Here is a 17,449-nt window from a genome sequence, read left to right as displayed (position 1 = left end):
AGAGGAGCCTGATGGGCTACAGTCCATGGGGTTGCAAAGAGTCAGACACCCCTGAAGCGATTTAGCATGCACAACGAGGGGTCATCCAACCAGGAGGATGGGAGCGTAGGTTGGTGAGGTGGGATGTGGAGACACATGATGTACCCAGGTACAGCCAGTGGGTGTGGGGAGGACCCTGGCCGGCAATGGGTCGGCAGTTTGGGGCTGGGGAGTGTGTGAGTGCCTCCGTTCCTCTCCGTGTACCTGGAAGCTCCTAGAGGGCAGGGTGGCACCATCTGCCCCTCAGCCTGCCTCCTGGCAGCCCAGAAACACCTGTTCCAGGCTTGGTGCTCCTGCCTGTGTGAGGAGCTGGCCCTGGCTGCTAGGGGCTGCAAGGACCTGGGCCGTGGGCGCCCCAGTCCTGACCATCCTGGTAACCCTGATGCTTCCTCCTCAGGTGAAGGAGTGGCTGTGTCTGAACTGCCAGATGCAGAGGGCTTTAGGGATGGACATGACCACGGCGCCTCGCTCCAAGAGCCAGCAGCAGCTGCACTCACCGGGCCTGTCTCCTGCCCACTCCCCAGCCAAACAGCCCCTGGGGAAGCCAGAGCAAGAGAGAGCTCGGGGCCCAGGAGGACCACAGCCTGGCCCCCGGCAGGCCGAGACAGCCAGGGCCACCTCAGTGCCGGGGCCTGCCCCAGCTGCCGCCACTCCGGAGGTGGGAAAGGTGTCTCCCCAGCCCTCTCTCCCCATCAAGCCTTCCACAGCCGAGCCCAGGCCCCCGGCAGGAGAGGCCCCGGCCAAGAGTGCCACCGCAGCGCCCTCCGGGCCTGGTGCTGCTGAGCCGACCCAGGAGGGCCTCACTGGGAAGCTCTTTGGCCTTGGTGCGTCGCTGCTGACCCAGGCGAGCACCCTCATGTCTGCGCAGCCTGAAGTGGACTCCCAGGGCCAGCCTGCTCCTAGCAAGGGGCCGCCCAAGATCGTCTTCAGCGATGCCAGCAAGGAGGCTGGCCCAAGACCCCCAGGCTCAGGGCCTGGGCCTGGACCCGGGCCCACAACTGGAGCCAAAACTGAGCCTGGATCAGGGCCCAGAGCCCAGACGAGAACAGGGGGAACCACCAGCCCAAAGCATGGCAGAACAGAACACCAGGCAACATCGAAGGCTGCTGCCAAGCCAAAGACCACGCCGAAGGAAAGGGCCACCTGCCCACTGTGCCAAGCTGAGCTCAACGTGGGCAGCAAGGGCCCCGCCAACTATAACACCTGCACCACCTGCAAACTCCAGGTGTGCAACCTGTGTGGCTTCAACCCGACGCCCCACCTGGTGGAGGTAAGAGCTGGACCAAGCAGGTTCCTTTGGGCCTTGGTGCGGGGCTGAGCCTGGGGTGATGGAGGGCATCAGAGTCAGAAAGGGCGGCAGAAGGCTGATTCTGGAGCAGTCACGGGACTGTCCCTATAGCTGCAGCAGGGCTCCGCTCCCTTACCTGGCCCTGGCGCCAGCCTCTCCTTCCACTCCGAGAGTTAACTGGTGCAGTGAATGAAGTCCTAGTGCTCACTGCCTCTGACCAGCTGACCAGTGCCTGAGGCTGGTCCCAAAGGTAACCGGGCTTAGAAGGCCCTGTCCTGGCCTCCCCATTCCCAGCTATCACGGGCATGGCCCTGATGGAAGATTCCAGTCACCCTTGTGCATGCAAGAAGGGCCTGAGGTCCCACTTTGCCTACCGTCTGTGACCCTCACAGGGGTTGAAGGGCAGATAGGCAGCAGGCTGTGCCCGCATGCCCAGGGCCGGGCAGAAGGCTTCCTCACAGTAGGGCAGCCCAGCCAGGCAATGTCCTCCCTTCATCCCCTCTTCCGAGGTCATGGGTGTTAATGTCTACTTGTCAATGCCATAACGTTTGGTCCACAGATTCTCCCTGGCAGGGCCTGGCTGTCCGTGGAGCTATTTGTGGAGATGCTCAGAGATGTTCTTCTTACCCAGAGGGAAGTCCGAGGAAGTACTGGGGTTGGGGCCCATCTCTCTGCAGTCCCTCTTCCACTGGAGGGCTCTGGGCCCTGTGCAGAGTCGGGTGAAAGCGGGCAGGAGGCTTGGTATTCTCGTGAAGCTTGGAGCCCACCCTGGGAGGCTCTGAAGGTGCTCCATGGAGCTACCCTGGCAGAGCAGGGTGAACCTGGGCTGGGAGGCTGCTCCAGCTCCTCCCCTCACCCCACTCCGCCCCACCCTGTTCATCCACGCGAACTCTGCTTTTGCTGCCTTGCACATAGCTGGGTGTGTCCCCTTCCGAGAGTGCCCTTGGGGTCTATGATTGGCTCATCTGGGCAGGTTGATGTGTCCTTAGCTGTGTCATATCCGATGTCAAGCCCCCTTCTCCAGCACACAGCAGTTACCTGAGTCTTGGGGCCCCTGGGCTGAACCATGTGTAACTGATGGCGGGCAGAAGAGTGTGGTGCCATGACTGCCGCTGGCCGAGAGACAACAGAGGAGTGTGTGTGGTGGTAGAATGGGCTCTGTAGCACCTAGTTCTGACTTGTCTTGTCAGGCCTCCGTGGGAGCAGCTCGATAAGGAAAATAACTTTGGCTGCGAGAGGCCATGTTTTCCAACATGCAAGGAGGGGTGGCTTGAGCAAAACAGATGACCTCTTCACGGATGCCCATGTGGCCCTCCAGGCCCTCACTGCCGCTGCCCCAAGCCCTAAGTCTGGTGGCTCACCGGAGGGTGGCTGGCCTGGCAGCCCAGAGAGGTGAGGGGACACCAAGGAGCCACCGCAGAGCAGAGGCACTCCGGTCAGAGCCAGGCACACACGCACTGCTGGGCGGGGGGCCTGAGCCGAGCCCCGCTGGCCCGCTGTGCTGCCCAGCCCAGAGGACCTTGTCCCTGGGAGACCTCCTGGCCCACATTTCCTCATTAAGCAGGCTGTGCAGAGGGGAAGGCAGAACTGTCTCTGGCCAGGAGGATGAATGTTCTTGACAATGCCTCTCAGCGGCCTCCAGGCCGGGCCAGAGGAAGTGCTGATTTTGCCCAAACAGAAGAGTCTTGGTCACAAGCTGACTTGGGGTGAGCAGTCTGGATTCTCAGCTCAGCCTCTCGTGAGGAGTTGGCTTGTCATCTTCCTGGACTCTGGAGCTTCTGCCCCTTGGCGATCATGGCCTCTGCCCACATCGTCCATGTCCCACTGTCTCCATGCCCCGCTGCCTCCTTCTGGACCAGGGCCACCCTTGCCTCCACAGGATCTGTGGGTTCCATGGGTTTGATGGCAAAGCTGCTGGGTGTCCTGGTCCTGTGCTCCTTACAGCAGTCCGGAGGTTGCCCAGCTTCTCTGACTTATTTCTCCTCAGGGCTCTGCTGCTTAAAGCTGCTATCCCCAGAGGGCCCGGGGCTGCTCCTGGGGAAGTGTGGATGGGCAGCCATCATGCCACTTTCCGTGGTTCCTACCATGAGACCATGCCACCATCATCCATCGGAGGTGCCAGCTGGCAGTCTGGGACATCCTCAGCTCCCTGTCCCCCTGAACATCCTCCATGGCCCAAGCCCTGTGGCTCTGCCTTCTCACTGGCTAGACTCTGGCCTCATCTCTCCATCCCTGTAGCCACGGCCCTACTCCAAGCCTTTGTCCTCTCTCCCTGCAGGCAACAATCAGAGCTTTCTCATGGCCCTGTCTGCTTTGGGTCTTACAAGGGGCTGATGGGAAGGGACTGGTGCCTGGTGTGTACCCCTCCCCTGCCTTTCCCACCGGCGCTGTTGCCTGTCCTCGGTGAGACTTAACCAGCCCCTGGGCCATCTTTGGTGTTCTCAGCGAATGGCTGCTTGGCTCTTGGAGCAGTTTTGAGTTTCCCTGTGTGTTCTTGGTAAGAGGCTCTTGGTTTCTCAGCAGGTGGCCCAGACACATCCCTCCCTGGGAGGGAGGTGGCAGGAGGAGGTAGAGAGGAGAGCCTTCTCCAGGACCAAGGATTAGGTCTGCCTTGGCAGTCTCTCCCCATTGAGCCGCCTCTATGCACAACGTGAAACAGAGGGACCCATGTCAGCATGCGTGCTGGGTACCTGGCGGAGACAGACCAGCTCCCTCCAGGCCTCTTAGACCTGCTGTGGCTCCAGCCACCTCTCTGGGCTGCCAGGGTGGGGACCATCCCCAACATCTCTGAGCCGTAAAAACCTTTCCACCTTCTTTCTCCAGAGGGAGTCCAGAGCACACAATGGAGGCGGCACTGAAAAGCTGGATCTCTTTTCCCTTTGAAATTTCCTCCGAAAAATTAACCATAGTGCTACTTAGTGAGTCATTTCATAATTAAGAGTTGTTGATTCCAAATTTTTTTTACCTATTTATCTTTTTGAAGGATAATAGTACCCTCTGGCTTAATTTTTAATTGGCTTTTGGTTCAAAATAGAGTTTCTGAAGAAATTAGTGCAATCAGAATAGTTACAGTAATGCCGCCAGCTTCTTTTATTATAATTGTGAAGTAGCACCCATGGCCTTGAGAAGTCAGGCCTCCCCGCGGCAGAGGGCCTGGCACCTGTGATGTGGGAGGGGCTGGGGGCAGGGGCTACCTCTGCTCTATACCTGCCTCAGTCTGCCTCTGGGGATAGATCTCATGGAGCCTCATTTCCTCCATGCAGAATGAGAGCCATAGCGCTGTCTCTTAGGTTTCTGTGAGAACCAGTGAAATGCCATGCCTCAGACCCTGTGTAAGGTCCAGCACACAGGCAGCCCCCTTCAGCCAGGAGGTTGGAACCAGAGTGTCCGAAAAGGGAGTCTCTGCAGGGACAAGAAAGTCTCTACCAGCCCCGACTGCCTGGGTGTGAATTGTGCCCGTGGCCAGTGCAAGCCCCTCGTTTCATCAGGTCTGGCCCCAGGGAATGAACACATATGTTGTTGCAGCGTGAGTAGAGGGCAGCCCAACCATGAAGGCACACCTTGGGGCTCTCAGCAAGGATTCCTCTTATTAGAGGCAGAGGCCACAGTCAGGAGAGGAACAGCAGCCCAGTGATGGCCTTGCCTGTGGTCCAGTGGACCACTCTTGGGCTTTTATTTTTTAACCTCTGGGCATCCTTGTCTCAGGAGTTCTCGTCGGCTGTCCCGGGTCTGGCAGTAGGACTGGGGATACGTTGGGCTAGGCAGCCAGCCCAGTGTCACTGTAACCAGGTGGACACCTTGGCCAGCAATACCTGCAGAGAGACTGTGTTCAGCAGGGTCATTCAGGCACAGTGTGGGGAGGAGGCCCAGCTGCCAGGGCAGCCGTGCTGGGCTCTCTCAGCCCACGAGGCACAGCAGCTAGTGATTCTGGAAGGTAGGGGTCTCACATGCCTGCCAGGGGGTCCCTACCAACTCTGACAACTCACGTCCCCTGCCTCGCCTTGAACCCACCTACCTCCATCCGAAGGGAAGCACATGAGATGGTGATTGCCCTCAGGGGCTGCTACCTTCCTGCCCCCAGAAAGGCACTTGGACAGAGGGAGGCAAAGCCGACATGGTCATCAGAGCCTCCCGTTGTCCATCCCCAGGTCCCAGATCATCCCCAGCCCACTTGCCAAACGGGGTAGGAAAAGAGCAAGCAAGCAGCTCCTCAGAGCTGGGCCTGGGTGATGGAGAGTATGACAGAGAACACGCAAGTGAATGAATGAATGGGGTAGACACTAAATGGGGAGAGGGAATGAATGAACAGGGAATGAAGGGGTGGGGGTGGAGTACGGGCAAGTGAGGGCCAGAGATGTGAGCAACACGAACAGAGGAGTCAGGCCTGCAGTTCCAGCTTCTTCCCACCCCCAGGCACAGCCTGCCTCCCATCCCAGCCTCATCCTCCAGAAGACTTGGGCCTTGGCCAGGTCTCCCTCTGGCTCCCCCTCTAATGGTCCCAATGCCCTGTACCCTTCTCCCCCAACCCCCAAGGGGCTGGGGAAGGGCCTCCAGCTACCAGGTCAGGTGTTTATTTTTAGCTCTTCCCTCACATGCCTCTGCCTCCCCCACCTCCCTCCCCCGCTGCCTGCTATAGCAGAGCCAGGAGCAAGAGGGCCAACTGGGGCACCCCTTCTGCAGCCTGGCTGCCTCCATGAGGAAAAAGTGTGGGAAGGAACAAGGCCCCAGGGAGCCTGTGACCACAGTCAACACACTCTGCTGAGGGTTGGGCCTCTGGGCTCAGGTAAGCAGGCCGCTGCAGGGGCTGGCTCTGAGCTCTTGGCATGAAGTCTGTCGCCTCCATTCTGGCCACCTTCCAAGGCGTCCTTGCTTCATTTGGACTGTTTCTTCTGGGGCTGGGTCTGCCAGCCAGAGGTGGAGGTCAGAGGTTTGCCAGGTCACCAAGGTGAGCAAGGCAGATGACCAAGCTTCGAGAGGCCTAACCTGGATAGCCATCTACATGGGGCCAAGGGAGAGCCAGGGCAGTGTTACCTTGGGCCAGCCCCCCATCCAGGCCCAGATCCTCACCCCGTGATGCTGATCGTGGCGCTAGGGAAGGGACTGTTCGTTCATTTCTAGAACTTTCTCTGGGCCTCTGCCGACACCCCTCTCGATCTTTTTGCCACCTCACAGCTCTCTCCAACATGGAGGGATTCCCACTGTGACCCAAGGTGATGCTGGCTCAGCCCACCCAGCAGTCTCCCTAGGCACCAAGTGAGCCCATGGCCCAGCCAGGGGCCAGCACCCATGACCTTGTAGGAGTTTTTACGGGGAACACACAGAGAATCCAACAGGGTCCCAGGGAGTCAGCAGTGGTGCCAGAACCAGGCCCTGCAAGGGGCAGGGTGAGGACATGTGAGACCTCTAAAGGGTTCCCCTCCATAGCTGAGCCCCTCTGCGCAGGACCGGGGTGTGGAATCAGCCTCCAGGCAGAGTTGGAGCTCCAGTCTCAGGGAAGCAGTCTCAAGGCCCGAATCCCAAGCCTGTGGAGCAGACCTATCCCTCAGTCAGCACCCAGGCCCTGCCACCCGCCTGGCCTGGCCTTCCGCTGGGGCCCAGGGCAGAACCACTGACACAGCACCCACTGTGGTGGCCTGCAGGTGCCAGGCCAAGGGCAGACATCTTGGAGGCACCATGCTTCCAGGGTTCTGTTGGGTGGACTCAGGGATGTCGTGGGCCCAGGGGCGGTATGTGAGATTAGAGTGCTAAGGATTCTGGTCCTCTGGGCTGGTAAGGGCCGAGGGCTCTCTCTGGCCCTGTCCCTGGCTCTCTGACCTTGTGGTTCCATGTCCTCTGGTTCCCCTGACTCCCCATCCTGATGGTCAAGCTGCTGGCAGGAGCCCAGGAGTCTGGGCAACCTCATGTGTAAGAGCAGGACAGTAGGGTTGCCAAGGCTCTGCATCCCTGGGGTGAGAACGGGCACTGGGGTGCCTGTTACTCTCATTCCCTGCCCAAGTCCCGCCAAGGAGGAGCTCTGATTCTGGAGGAGGCCCTTGGAAGACATCCCCTTCCCGCCACTGAGCTGCTACAGAAATCACCTGCTCAGAGGTGCTCAGACCCTTCCCTGTGCAGACGCTGGCACCTGGGGGGGGGTTCGACTTGGTTGCTGGGGTTCTGGAAACTTCACCATTGATGTCCATGTCATACTTGGAACAACCCCTTTGGGCTCTGGCTTCCAAGAAGACTGTGTACCAGCCCACGTGTCTGTCTTAGTCACGGCTGTGTCTCCAGCTCCTAGCACTGAGACTGACACAAGGAGAGTAGTCTTGAGAGTGAGAGGCTGAGCGTGGAGGAGGATCCCAGCCCGGCTCTGGAGGGAGCAGGGCCCCTGGCCTCAGAGCCAGCACACAGTCCCCATCAGAACAGCCCAGAGCCCGGGGAGCAGGAGGAGGCTTTTGCATGGGGTCTTTACTGGTCTAAGACAAGGTGAGTTGGTTTGGACGGTGTGAGCAAAGGGGACTGCTCGGCCTCACCCCCAAACGCCAAGCAGAACTTCCCCTAGACCGCCTCCCCTGGTGCCGAGAGCCAGTCCCCTCCCAGCACAGCACTTACTTGGGAATGGAGAAGGATGGTGCCCAAGGCCTGCGAATTAGGAGGCTGGGGAGGGGCAGTGCTTCTGGGAGGTGCTCCCAGCCTGATGCCCTTCCTGAAAGGCCCTTCCTGGGGGACTCTGCTCCACTCCCAAAGCTATTCACACCCTGAGGGAGTCCCCAGCCCCCCCTTTCCTAGACTGTGTGCTGCTTTTGTAGCCTCCTTTCTCATACAGGTCCTCCTTTTCAGCCCAGTAAAAAGCTTCCTGTGGGGTAAGGAAGGGCTCCTTCCTTGGGGTTTGTCTTTTTAACTCTGTACACGAGCATCTAAAGGCTGGGGCCCTCTGTCATTTGGGACCAACAGACCCATCAGTCTTTTGCTTCTCATCAGTCCTTTTGCCTGTAGTGCTGTGCTTTGGGAGACTTTCTCCTCCTTGTGTTTATAGACATAGTCACGGAAGTCATCTTTAAGTACTTCAGTGTCTTTGTGATTTTCATCAAAACCCTCTCTCGTTTCCTTACAGAAAACCGAGTGGCTCTGTCTGAACTGCCAAACTAAGCGGCTTCTCGAGGGCAGCCTGGGAGAGCCGACGCCCCTGCCGCTGCCCACCTCACAGCAGCCCCCTGCGGGGGCCCCTCACCATACAGCTGGAACAGCCCCTCCAAAGCAGAAAGGGCCTCAGGGGCTGAGCCAGCCATCAGGCCCCCCACCTGCCAAGGCCACCCCCCTGCCCACCAAGGCCAGTCCCCTGCCCACCAAGGCCAGTCCCCAGGCCAAGCCCGCCAGGGCTTCTGAACCCAGCAGAACCCCGAGCAGTGCCCAGGAAAAGAAGACAGGAGTCCCAGCTAAAGCCGAGCCTGTGCCGAAGCCCCCTCCAGAGACCACCCTGCCCCCCGGGACTCCTAAGGCAAAGGCTGGGGTGCGGAGGACCGAACCCACCACCCCCATCACCAAGGCTGTTCCAGAAGCCCCTAAGGGTGGGGAGACAGAGGTCAGTCATCATTCCCAGGGGTCCTGGCTTTCAGGCAGGGGAGTGTGGAGAAGGGTTTAGCTCCCCGCGGGACTGGGATGTGGACCTGGGATGGCTCTTTGGGCCAGAGAGGACAGCAGGACCGTCTTGATGAGGCATGGTGGGCCTGGAGCCTGTGAGTTCTAGGCTGATCCTGTGTTTGACACCTTTTTAGATGCTTTGTTGCGTCTTTGCTACCATTAGATCTAGTAACACTTCTCTTTGAGAACCTAAGGATGCTTGTGGTTTGACATGGAACCTGTGAGTTATGCAAGTCCAGAGCAATGGAGTAGGTGGTGGGCCCTGATTCCCCCAAGAGTGGAGGCACCCCCTCCCTAGGGCCCCGGGGGTTGACAGAGAGGCTGGGGCTCCCCCAGGAGCCATCTGCCATCGGCAGTCAGCATCTGCTTCTTGCCCACTGTAGGAGCCTGGGGGCAAGCCTTACTCTCAGGACCTGTCTCGGAGCCCACAGAGCCTCAGCGACACAGGCTATTCCTCCGACGGCATCTCCAGCTCGCAGAGCGAGATCACTGGTATTGTGCGGCAGGAGATGGAGCAGCTGGACAGCGCCGGGGTGACGGGGCCCCGCCCGCCCAGCCCCTCGGAGCTCCACAAGGTAGGGAGCAGCATGCGGCCTTCGCTGGAGGCCCAGGGCCCAGCGCCCAGTGGTGAGCGGAGCAGGCCGCCGAGTGGCAGTGCCGAGGAGCAGAAGCGGCGGCCCCGCTCTTTGTCCATCATGCCCGAGGCCTTCAACTCCGACGAGGAGCTGGAGGAGATCCTGGAGGAGGAAGAAGACTCCACGGAGTGGGGGCGCCGGGGGGAGCAGCAGGACGCAGCAGAGTCCTCTGACGACTTCGGGAGCCAGCTGAGGCATGACTACGTGGAGGACAGCAGCGAAGGCGGCCTGTCCCCGCTCCCGCCCCAGCCCCCGGCCCGGGCGGCAGACCTGACTGACGAGGAGTTCATGCGGCGGCAGATCCTGGAGATGAGCGCCGAGGAAGACAACCTGGAGGAGGACGAGGCCGCCCCTGCCGGACCTGGCCTGGCCAAACATGCCTCCCAAAAGGGCGGCCCCCGGCCCCGGCCCGAGTCCAGCCAAGAGCCAGGAGTGCTGCCCAAGAGGCGCCTGCCCCACAACGCCACCACGGGCTATGAGGAGCTGCTGTCTGAGGGAGGCCCCGTAGAGGACGTGGACGGCACTGCTGGGGCCCTACAGGGCGGGCTCCGCCGCTTCAAGACCATTGAGCTCAATAGCACAGGCAGCTACAGCCATGAGCTGGACATGGGCCCAGGCCCCGACCCCAGCCTGGACCGGGAGCCTGAGCTGGAGATGGAGAGCCTGACGGGCTCGCCTGAGGACCGCTCCCGCGGGGAGCACTCATCCACGCTGCCGGCCTCCACACCCAGCTACACGTCGGGCACCTCGCCCACTTCCCTGTCCTCGCTGGAGGAGGACAGCGACAGCAGCCCCAGCCGCCGGCAGCGGCTGGAGGAGGCCAAGCAGCAGCGCAAGGCCCGGCACCGCTCGCATGGGCCCCTGCTGCCCACCATCGAGGACTCTTCTGAGGAGGAGGAGCTGCGGGAGGAGGAGGAGCTGCTGCGGGAGCAGGAGAAGATGCGGGAGGTGGAGCAGCAGCGCATCCGCAGCACGGCCCGCAAGACCCGGCGGGACAAGGAGGAGCTGCGGGCCCAGCGGCGGCGCGAGCGCTCCAAGACCCCCCCCAGCAACCTATCGCCCATCGAGGACGCCTCGCCCACGGAGGAGCTGAGGCAGGCGGCCGAGATGGAGGAGCTCCATCGCTCCTCCTGCTCCGAGTACTCGCCCTCCCCTTCCCTCGACTCGGAGGCTGAGGCCCCGGAGGGGGCGCCCAGCCGGCTCTACAAGTCGGGCAGCGAGTACAACCTGCCCACCTTCATGGCCCTCTACTCTCCAACCGAGACCCCCTCGGGCAGCGCCACGACCCCCAGCTCCGGCCGGCCCCTCAAGAGCGCTGAGGAGGCCTACGAGGAGATGATGCGGAAGGCCGAGCTGCTCCAGCGGCAACAGGGCCAGGCGGCGGGGGGCCGCGGGCCCCACGGTGGCCCCCCTCAGCCCACAGCTCCCCGGGCCCAGGGTTCCTTTGAACACCAGGACAGCCCAGACCGTGACTACGGCGGGGTTGCTCAGCCGGCTGCAGAGGGCACGCCAGCCGGCCTGGGAGCAGCCGTGTACCAGGAGATCCTCCAGACGTCCCAGAGCATCGCCCGAATGCACCAGGCCTCCTCGCGGGACCTGGCCTTTGCTGAGGACAAGAAGAAGGAGAAGCAGTTCCTGGACGCCGAGAGTGCGTACATGGACCCGATGAAACAGAATGGTGGCCCGCTCACCCCTGGTACCAGTCCCACCCAGCTCGCTGCCCCCGTGTCTTTCGCCACTTCCAGCACCTCAGACAGCAGCGGGGGCCGAGTCATCCCTGATGTCCGTGTGACTCAGCATTTTGCAAAGGAGCCTCAGGACCCCGTCAAGCTGCACAGCACTCCTGCCTCCCCCAGCTCCACCTCCAAGGAAGTAGGCATAGGCTTTGCCCAGGGCCTCGGGGCCTCGGCCTCCATGGCTGTGACCGCTGGTCCAGCTGGCCTGCCACGAGGGTACATGGCTCCGACTTCCCCAGCAGCCTCGGAGCGTAGCCCTTCACCCTCTTTCACTGGCCATGGCTGTGAACAGAGCCCGGCCACTGCAAACTATGGGTCTCAAACTGAGGAGCTACCCCAGGCCCCCCGTGGCCCAGCTGTCAGTGGGCGGGCTGCCAGAGAGAAGCCCCTGGGCATGAGTGAGGGTGAGAGTGGCCCCCCACAGACCTCCCGGGGATATCCCTACTTTGTGAGCTCCAGCCCCCCTCTCTCTCCATCTTCTCCCTCAGAGAGTCCCACATTCTCCCCTGGCAAGCTGGGCCCAAGGGCCACCGTGGAGTTCTCTACACAGACGCCAAGCCCGACCCCTGCCTCAGACACGCCACGGATCCCTGGTGCCCCTGCACCGACACCCACAGTGGCTCAGGGCACACAAACGCCACACCGACCCAGCACGCCTCGCCTGGTATGGCAGCAACCCTCTCAGGATGCCCCATTCATGGTTATCACCCTGGCATCAGATGCCTCCAGCCAGACCAAGATGGTCCATGCCAGTGCCTCCACTTCCCCAGTGTGCTCACCTGTTGACACACAGCCCACCACCCACAGCTACAGCCAGACAACACCTCCAAGTGGGTCTCAGCCCCCCGAGCCGCCTGGGCCCCCTGGCTTCCCACGGGCACCCAACGCTGGTGCAGATGGGCCCCTGGCAGTGTATGGCTGGGGCGCCCTGCCTGCCGAGAACATCTCCTTGTGCCGGATCTCCTCCGTCCCTGGAACGTCTAGGGTTGAGCCCGGCCCCAGGCCCCCAGGCAGTGCCGTGGTAGACCTTCGCACCGCCGTCAAGCCCACGCCCATCATCCTCACTGACCAGGGCATGGACCTGACCTCTCTGGCTGTGGAAGCGAGGAAGTACGGCCTGGCTCTGGATCCAATCCCAGGACGCCAGTCAACTGCTGTGCAGCCTCTGGTGATCAACCTCAATGCCCAGGAGCAGACACATGCCTTCCTCAGCACCGCCACCACCGTGAGCATCACCATGGCCTCCTCTGTGCTCATGGCTCAGCAGAAGCAGCCTGTGGTCTATGGAGACCCCTTCCAGAGCCGGCTTGACTTTGGCCAGGGTGCAGGGAGCCCAGTGTGCCTGGCCCAGGTCAAGCAGGTAGAGCAGGCCGTCCAGACCACACCATACCGTGGTGGGCCTCGGGGAAGACCCCGGGAGACTAAGTTTGCCAGGTATAACCTGTCCAACCAGGTAGCACCTCTGGCCAGAAGGGACGTTTTGATCACCCAAGTGGGCCCGGGCCAGAGTGTTGGCCTCAAGTCGGGCCCAGTGCCAGAGCCTGGTACTGAACCCCATCGGGCCGCCCCTACAGAGCTGCGGTCTCATGCCTTGCCGGGCGCCAGGAAGCCGCACACGGTGGTGGTGCAGGTGGGCGAAGGTGCAGCAGGCACCGTGAGCACACTGCTCCCAGAGGAGCCGGCAGGGGCCCTGGACCTCACGGGGATGAGGCCTGAGAGCCAGCTGGCGTGCTGTGACATGGTCTACAAGTTCCCCTTCGGCAGCAGCTGCACGGGCAGCTTCCGCGCCGCCCCAAGCGCACCTGAGAGGAGCGTGGCAGAAGTTGCCCCACCTGGCCAAAGCAGCGGCCCCTTCTATAGTCCCCGGGACCCGGAACCTCCTGAGCCCTCCACCTACCGGGCGCAGGTGATCGGGGGACCCGGCCCCCACGAAGAGCAGAGGCCCTACCCACAGGGCCTCCCTGGCAGGCTGTATTCCTCTATGTCCGACACCAATCTGGCTGAGGCTGGCCTCAACTACCACGCCCACAGGTTTGGGCAGCTCTTCCAGGGCCCAGGGCGAGACTCGGCCATGGACCTCAGCTCCCTGAAGCACTCCTACAGCCTGGGCTTTGCAGATGGCCGCTACCTTGGGCAGGGCTTGCAGTACGGTTCATTCACTGACCTGCGTCACCCCACAGACCTTTTGACTCACCCGCTTCCCATGCGGCGCTACAGCTCAGTGTCAAACATCTACTCGGACCACAGGTATGGCCCACGGGGAGATGCAGCTGGCTTCCAGGAGGCCAGCCTGGCCCAGTACAGCGCCACCACGGCGCGTGAGATAAGCCGTATGTGCGCGGCCCTCAACTCCATGGACCAGTACGGAGGGAGGCACGGCAGCGGTGGTGGGGGCCCCGACCTCATGCAGTATCAGCCCCAGCCCGGGCTCAGTGCCCCACAGGGCCTGGCTCCCCTGAGACCTGGCCTCCTTGGGAACCCCACCTTCCCAGAGGGTCAGGGGAGTCCTGGAAACCTGGCCCAGTACCGGCCTACAGCCGGCCAGGCCGCAGCAGTCAGACAGCTGCTGCCATCCACAGCCACCGTGCGGGCGGCCGATGGCATGATCTACTCGACCATCAATACTCCAATTGCTGCGACACTGCCCATCACCACGCAGCCTGCCTCAGTCCTGCGGCCCATGGTGCGTGGCGGCATGTACAGGCCTTACCCACCCGGTGGAGTCGCAGCTGTGCCGCTTGCCAGCCTGACGCGCATGCCTGTGATTGCCCCGCGCATACCTCTCGGGCCCACGGGGCTGTACCGATACCCTGTACCAAGCAGATTCCCCACCCCTGCCAGTGTTCCACCCACCGAGGGTCCTGTCTACCTGGGGAAGCCGGCTGCTGCCAAGGCCTCAGGGACTGGGGGCCCCCCCAGGCCAGAGCTGCCTGCTGGGGCTGCTCGGGAAGAACCCCTTTCCACAGCACCCCCTGCTGCTGCCAAGGAGATGGGAGCAGCCCCAGCCCTGGGGGCGGGCCAGAAGCCGCTGGGAGAGGCCACTCCTGGCGGTGGTGGCGGGGCCCTGGGCCGGCCGGGGCTCGAGAAGGAGGATGCCTTGCCGGAGGAGAGGCAGCGGAAGCAGCAGGAGCAGCTGCTGCAGCTGGAGCGAGAGCGGGTGGAGCTGGAAAAGCTGCGGCAGCTGCGGCTGCAGGAGGAGCTGGAGCGGGAGCGCGTGGAGCTGCAGCGGCACCGTGAGGAGGAGCAGCTGCTGGTGCAGCGGGAGCTGCAGGAGCTGCAGACCCTCAAGCATCATGTGCTGCAGCAGCAGCAGGAGGAGCGGCAGGCGCAGTTCGCCCTGCAGCGGGAGCAGCTGGCCCAACAGCGCCTGCAGCTGGAGCAGATCCAGCAGCTGCAGCAGCAGCTGCAGCAGCAGCTGGAGGAACAGAAGCAGCGGCAGAAGCCGCCCTTCCCCATGGCCTGTGAGGCACCTGGCAGAGGGCCTCCCCCAGCCGTCCCAGAGCTGGCCCAGAACGGCCAGTACTGGCCACCCCTGACCCATGCAGCCTTCATCGCCGTGCCCGAGGGGTCTGGGCAGCCGCGTGAGCCCATGCCGCATCGCGGTCTCCCCAGCTCCGCCTCGGACATGTCGCTGCAGACGGAGGAGCCGTGGGAGGGAGGCCGCAGTGGTGGCCTCAAGAAGCGGCACTCCATGCCACGCCTGCGGGACGTGTGTGAGCCGGAGTCGGCACCCGAGCCCTGTGGGGTCAGAAGAATCGCGGACAGCAGTGTGCAGACGGACGAGGAGGATGGAGAGGGCCGCTACCTTCTGACCCGACGGCGCCGGGCGCGGCGGAGCGCCGACTGCAGCGTGCAGACCGATGACGAGGATAGCGCCGAGTGGGAGCAGCCTGTGCGCCGCCGTCGGTCCCGTCTCTCCCGCCACTCAGACTCTGGCTCTGACAGCAAGCACGATGCCACGGCCTCCTCCTCTGCTGCTGCCCCCGCCACAAGGGCCACGAGCAGCGTGGGCATCCAGACCATCAGCGACTGTTCCGTGCAGACGGAGCCTGACCAGCTACCCCGAGTTTCTCCAGCCATCCACATCACGGCCGTCACCGACCCCAAGGTGGAGATCGTCAGGTACATATCGGCACCCGAGAAGACTGGGCGCGGCGAGAGCCTGGCCTGCCAGACGGAGCCGGAGGGGCAAGCCCAGGGCGTGGCCGGGCCGCAGCTCATGGGGCCGACCGCCATCAATCCCTACCTGCCTGGCATCCAGATCGTCACCCCAGGGCCCCTGGGCAGATTCGAAAAAAAGAAGCCGGATCCCCTGGAGATCGGATACCAGGCCCACCTGCCCCCAGAGTCCCTCTCTCAGCTTGTGAGCCGCCAGCCTCCCAAGTCCCCCCAGGTCCTCTACTCACCAGTCTCCCCTCTGTCCCCACACCGGCTCCTGGACACCTCCTTTGCTTCCAGTGAGAGGCTGAACAAGGCTCACGTGAGTCCCCAGAAGCACTTCACAGCTGACAGCGCTTTCCGCCAGCAGACGCTGCCGCGCCCCATGAAGACCCTGCAGCGCTCCCTGTCCGACCCTAAGCCCCTCAGCCCCACCGCCGAGGAGTCTGCCAAAGAGAGGTTCCCCCTCTACCAGCACCAGGGGGGACTGGGTAGCCAGGTATGGGCACCGGGGCTGGGCCAGGGTGGGACAGGGGTCTCGGCCTAGCCTGGGGGCCCCCACAGGGAGGGGCGTCTCCTGGGGTGGGGGTGGAGTCACCTCCAGCTCCAGAGGCCCAGAGCTAGAAGTCGAGTCAGAGGCACATTGGGTGCATATCCGGTGGAGCCCACAGCCCAGCAAGGTGATCCTGGGCAAGACAAACTCACACTTGGGCCCCCAAGGCTATCCAGACCCTGCTGGAAACTTCAGCCCCTCCCTAGAGCTGCCTCTTCACAGCCCACAGCTGGCCTAGGCTCTGCCACTTCCTCCCTGTGGCCTCTCAGCTCTCCCATCCGGCCTGTGCCCCTCCAAGTATAAAACTTTCGTCTGGATTTTTCCTGGGAAAATGAGTAACATGGACCTGGCTGAGCTGCTCCCCACTCCCCAGCTCCAGCCTGGCTCCCCTTGCCCCACACAAAGCCCCAGCCCCGTGGACTACCCTTCAGGGCCCATCCCCATACCTCATCTTGTCCCGTGCCCACATTCAACCCTCAGTGAATCTGTTCACACACCTGTCTGCTCCCCTAGATAGCGGCTCCTTGTCTGTGACTTGAGTTGCCAGTGATGTCCTGGAACTGTGAGAGAAGGTGTGGCGTGTTGGGAAGATGGGGATGGCTAGGGCCTGACACCAGGGTCTTTGAATGCCAGGCCAGGAGGGGAGGACTTTTCTCAAAGGCCCTTGAAGCTTCTGGATGTTTCAGGAAGGTGAGACAGGATGAGATCAGTATCTTAGGAAGCCTCCTGGGCAGAATGTGGGCTGGTGGACTGAAGGAAGTGCCTGTACAGTGGTCCTGGGGAGAGCCTGCAGGAGCCAGAGGCGTTGTGAGGTGTACCTCTGGGTAGGATGCAGAGAGGGGAGAGGTGAGGCCTCGATGGGTGGGATTGTGGAGGAGAGCCCTGGGGTATGCAGCCCAGAGGGGAGGGGGTGCGATACGGAGTCAGCGCTGGCAGGGAGGGCAGGTCAGAGAGGCTGGGTCCTGCCTCCAAACAAGGGTTAGCACAGAGGTCCTGTGCACTGGGCGCACTCCCATGAGCACTCATAGCGTGCGATCAAAATGACAAGAGATGGACAACAGCGTGAGGAGTTCAAAGAGGGAAATTTGTTCCATTCGCTCAAAGGCCACCCTTCGTCCTGAGGTTTAGGGACACATTAGCATTTCTTTTAGGACACGTGTTGAAAGCAAGTTGAGAGTTGCTTGGCAAGATAAACCGTAAGAAGTCCAGTGTCAGTCCCCAGTGTATTTGGGGGATTTGGGTGGTCTGTAAAACCCAGAGCCCAGGGAGCTAGAGACAGTGGGAGGGCCAAGCTTCTGGCAGTGTGGACCTTGTGGCAACCCAGAATGAGCAGGTGAACAGGGCCCCAGGCAGCACACGTTAGGGCGCCCTCACCAGGAAGCCAAGGAGCCAGAGGTACGGCCGCAGAGGCCCTCGAGGG

General features: G+C 62.2%; 1 protein-coding gene across 1 annotated transcript in view; it reads left to right on the top strand.

Annotated features, from left to right (window-relative positions):
- Positions 1-17,449, top strand: part of BSN (bassoon presynaptic cytomatrix protein) — a 78,187-nt gene that overhangs the window by 48,409 nt on the left and 12,329 nt on the right. Inside the window, exons 3-5 of the mRNA XM_042236202.2 lie at positions 437-1,309; positions 8,421-8,888; positions 9,331-15,975. Of these exons, the coding sequence (XP_042092136.1) occupies positions 437-1,309; positions 8,421-8,888; positions 9,331-15,975 (7,986 nt within the window). The remainder of the gene's footprint in view (positions 1-436; positions 1,310-8,420; positions 8,889-9,330; positions 15,976-17,449) is intronic.

The sequence above is a fragment of the Ovis aries genome, chromosome 19 (assembly GCF_016772045.2).
Source record: "Ovis aries strain OAR_USU_Benz2616 breed Rambouillet chromosome 19, ARS-UI_Ramb_v3.0, whole genome shotgun sequence".
Classification (NCBI taxonomy): Eukaryota; Metazoa; Chordata; class Mammalia; order Artiodactyla; family Bovidae; genus Ovis; species Ovis aries.
Note: the sequence above shows the minus strand (reverse complement) of the source record. Positions and strands in the feature narration are given on the sequence as shown.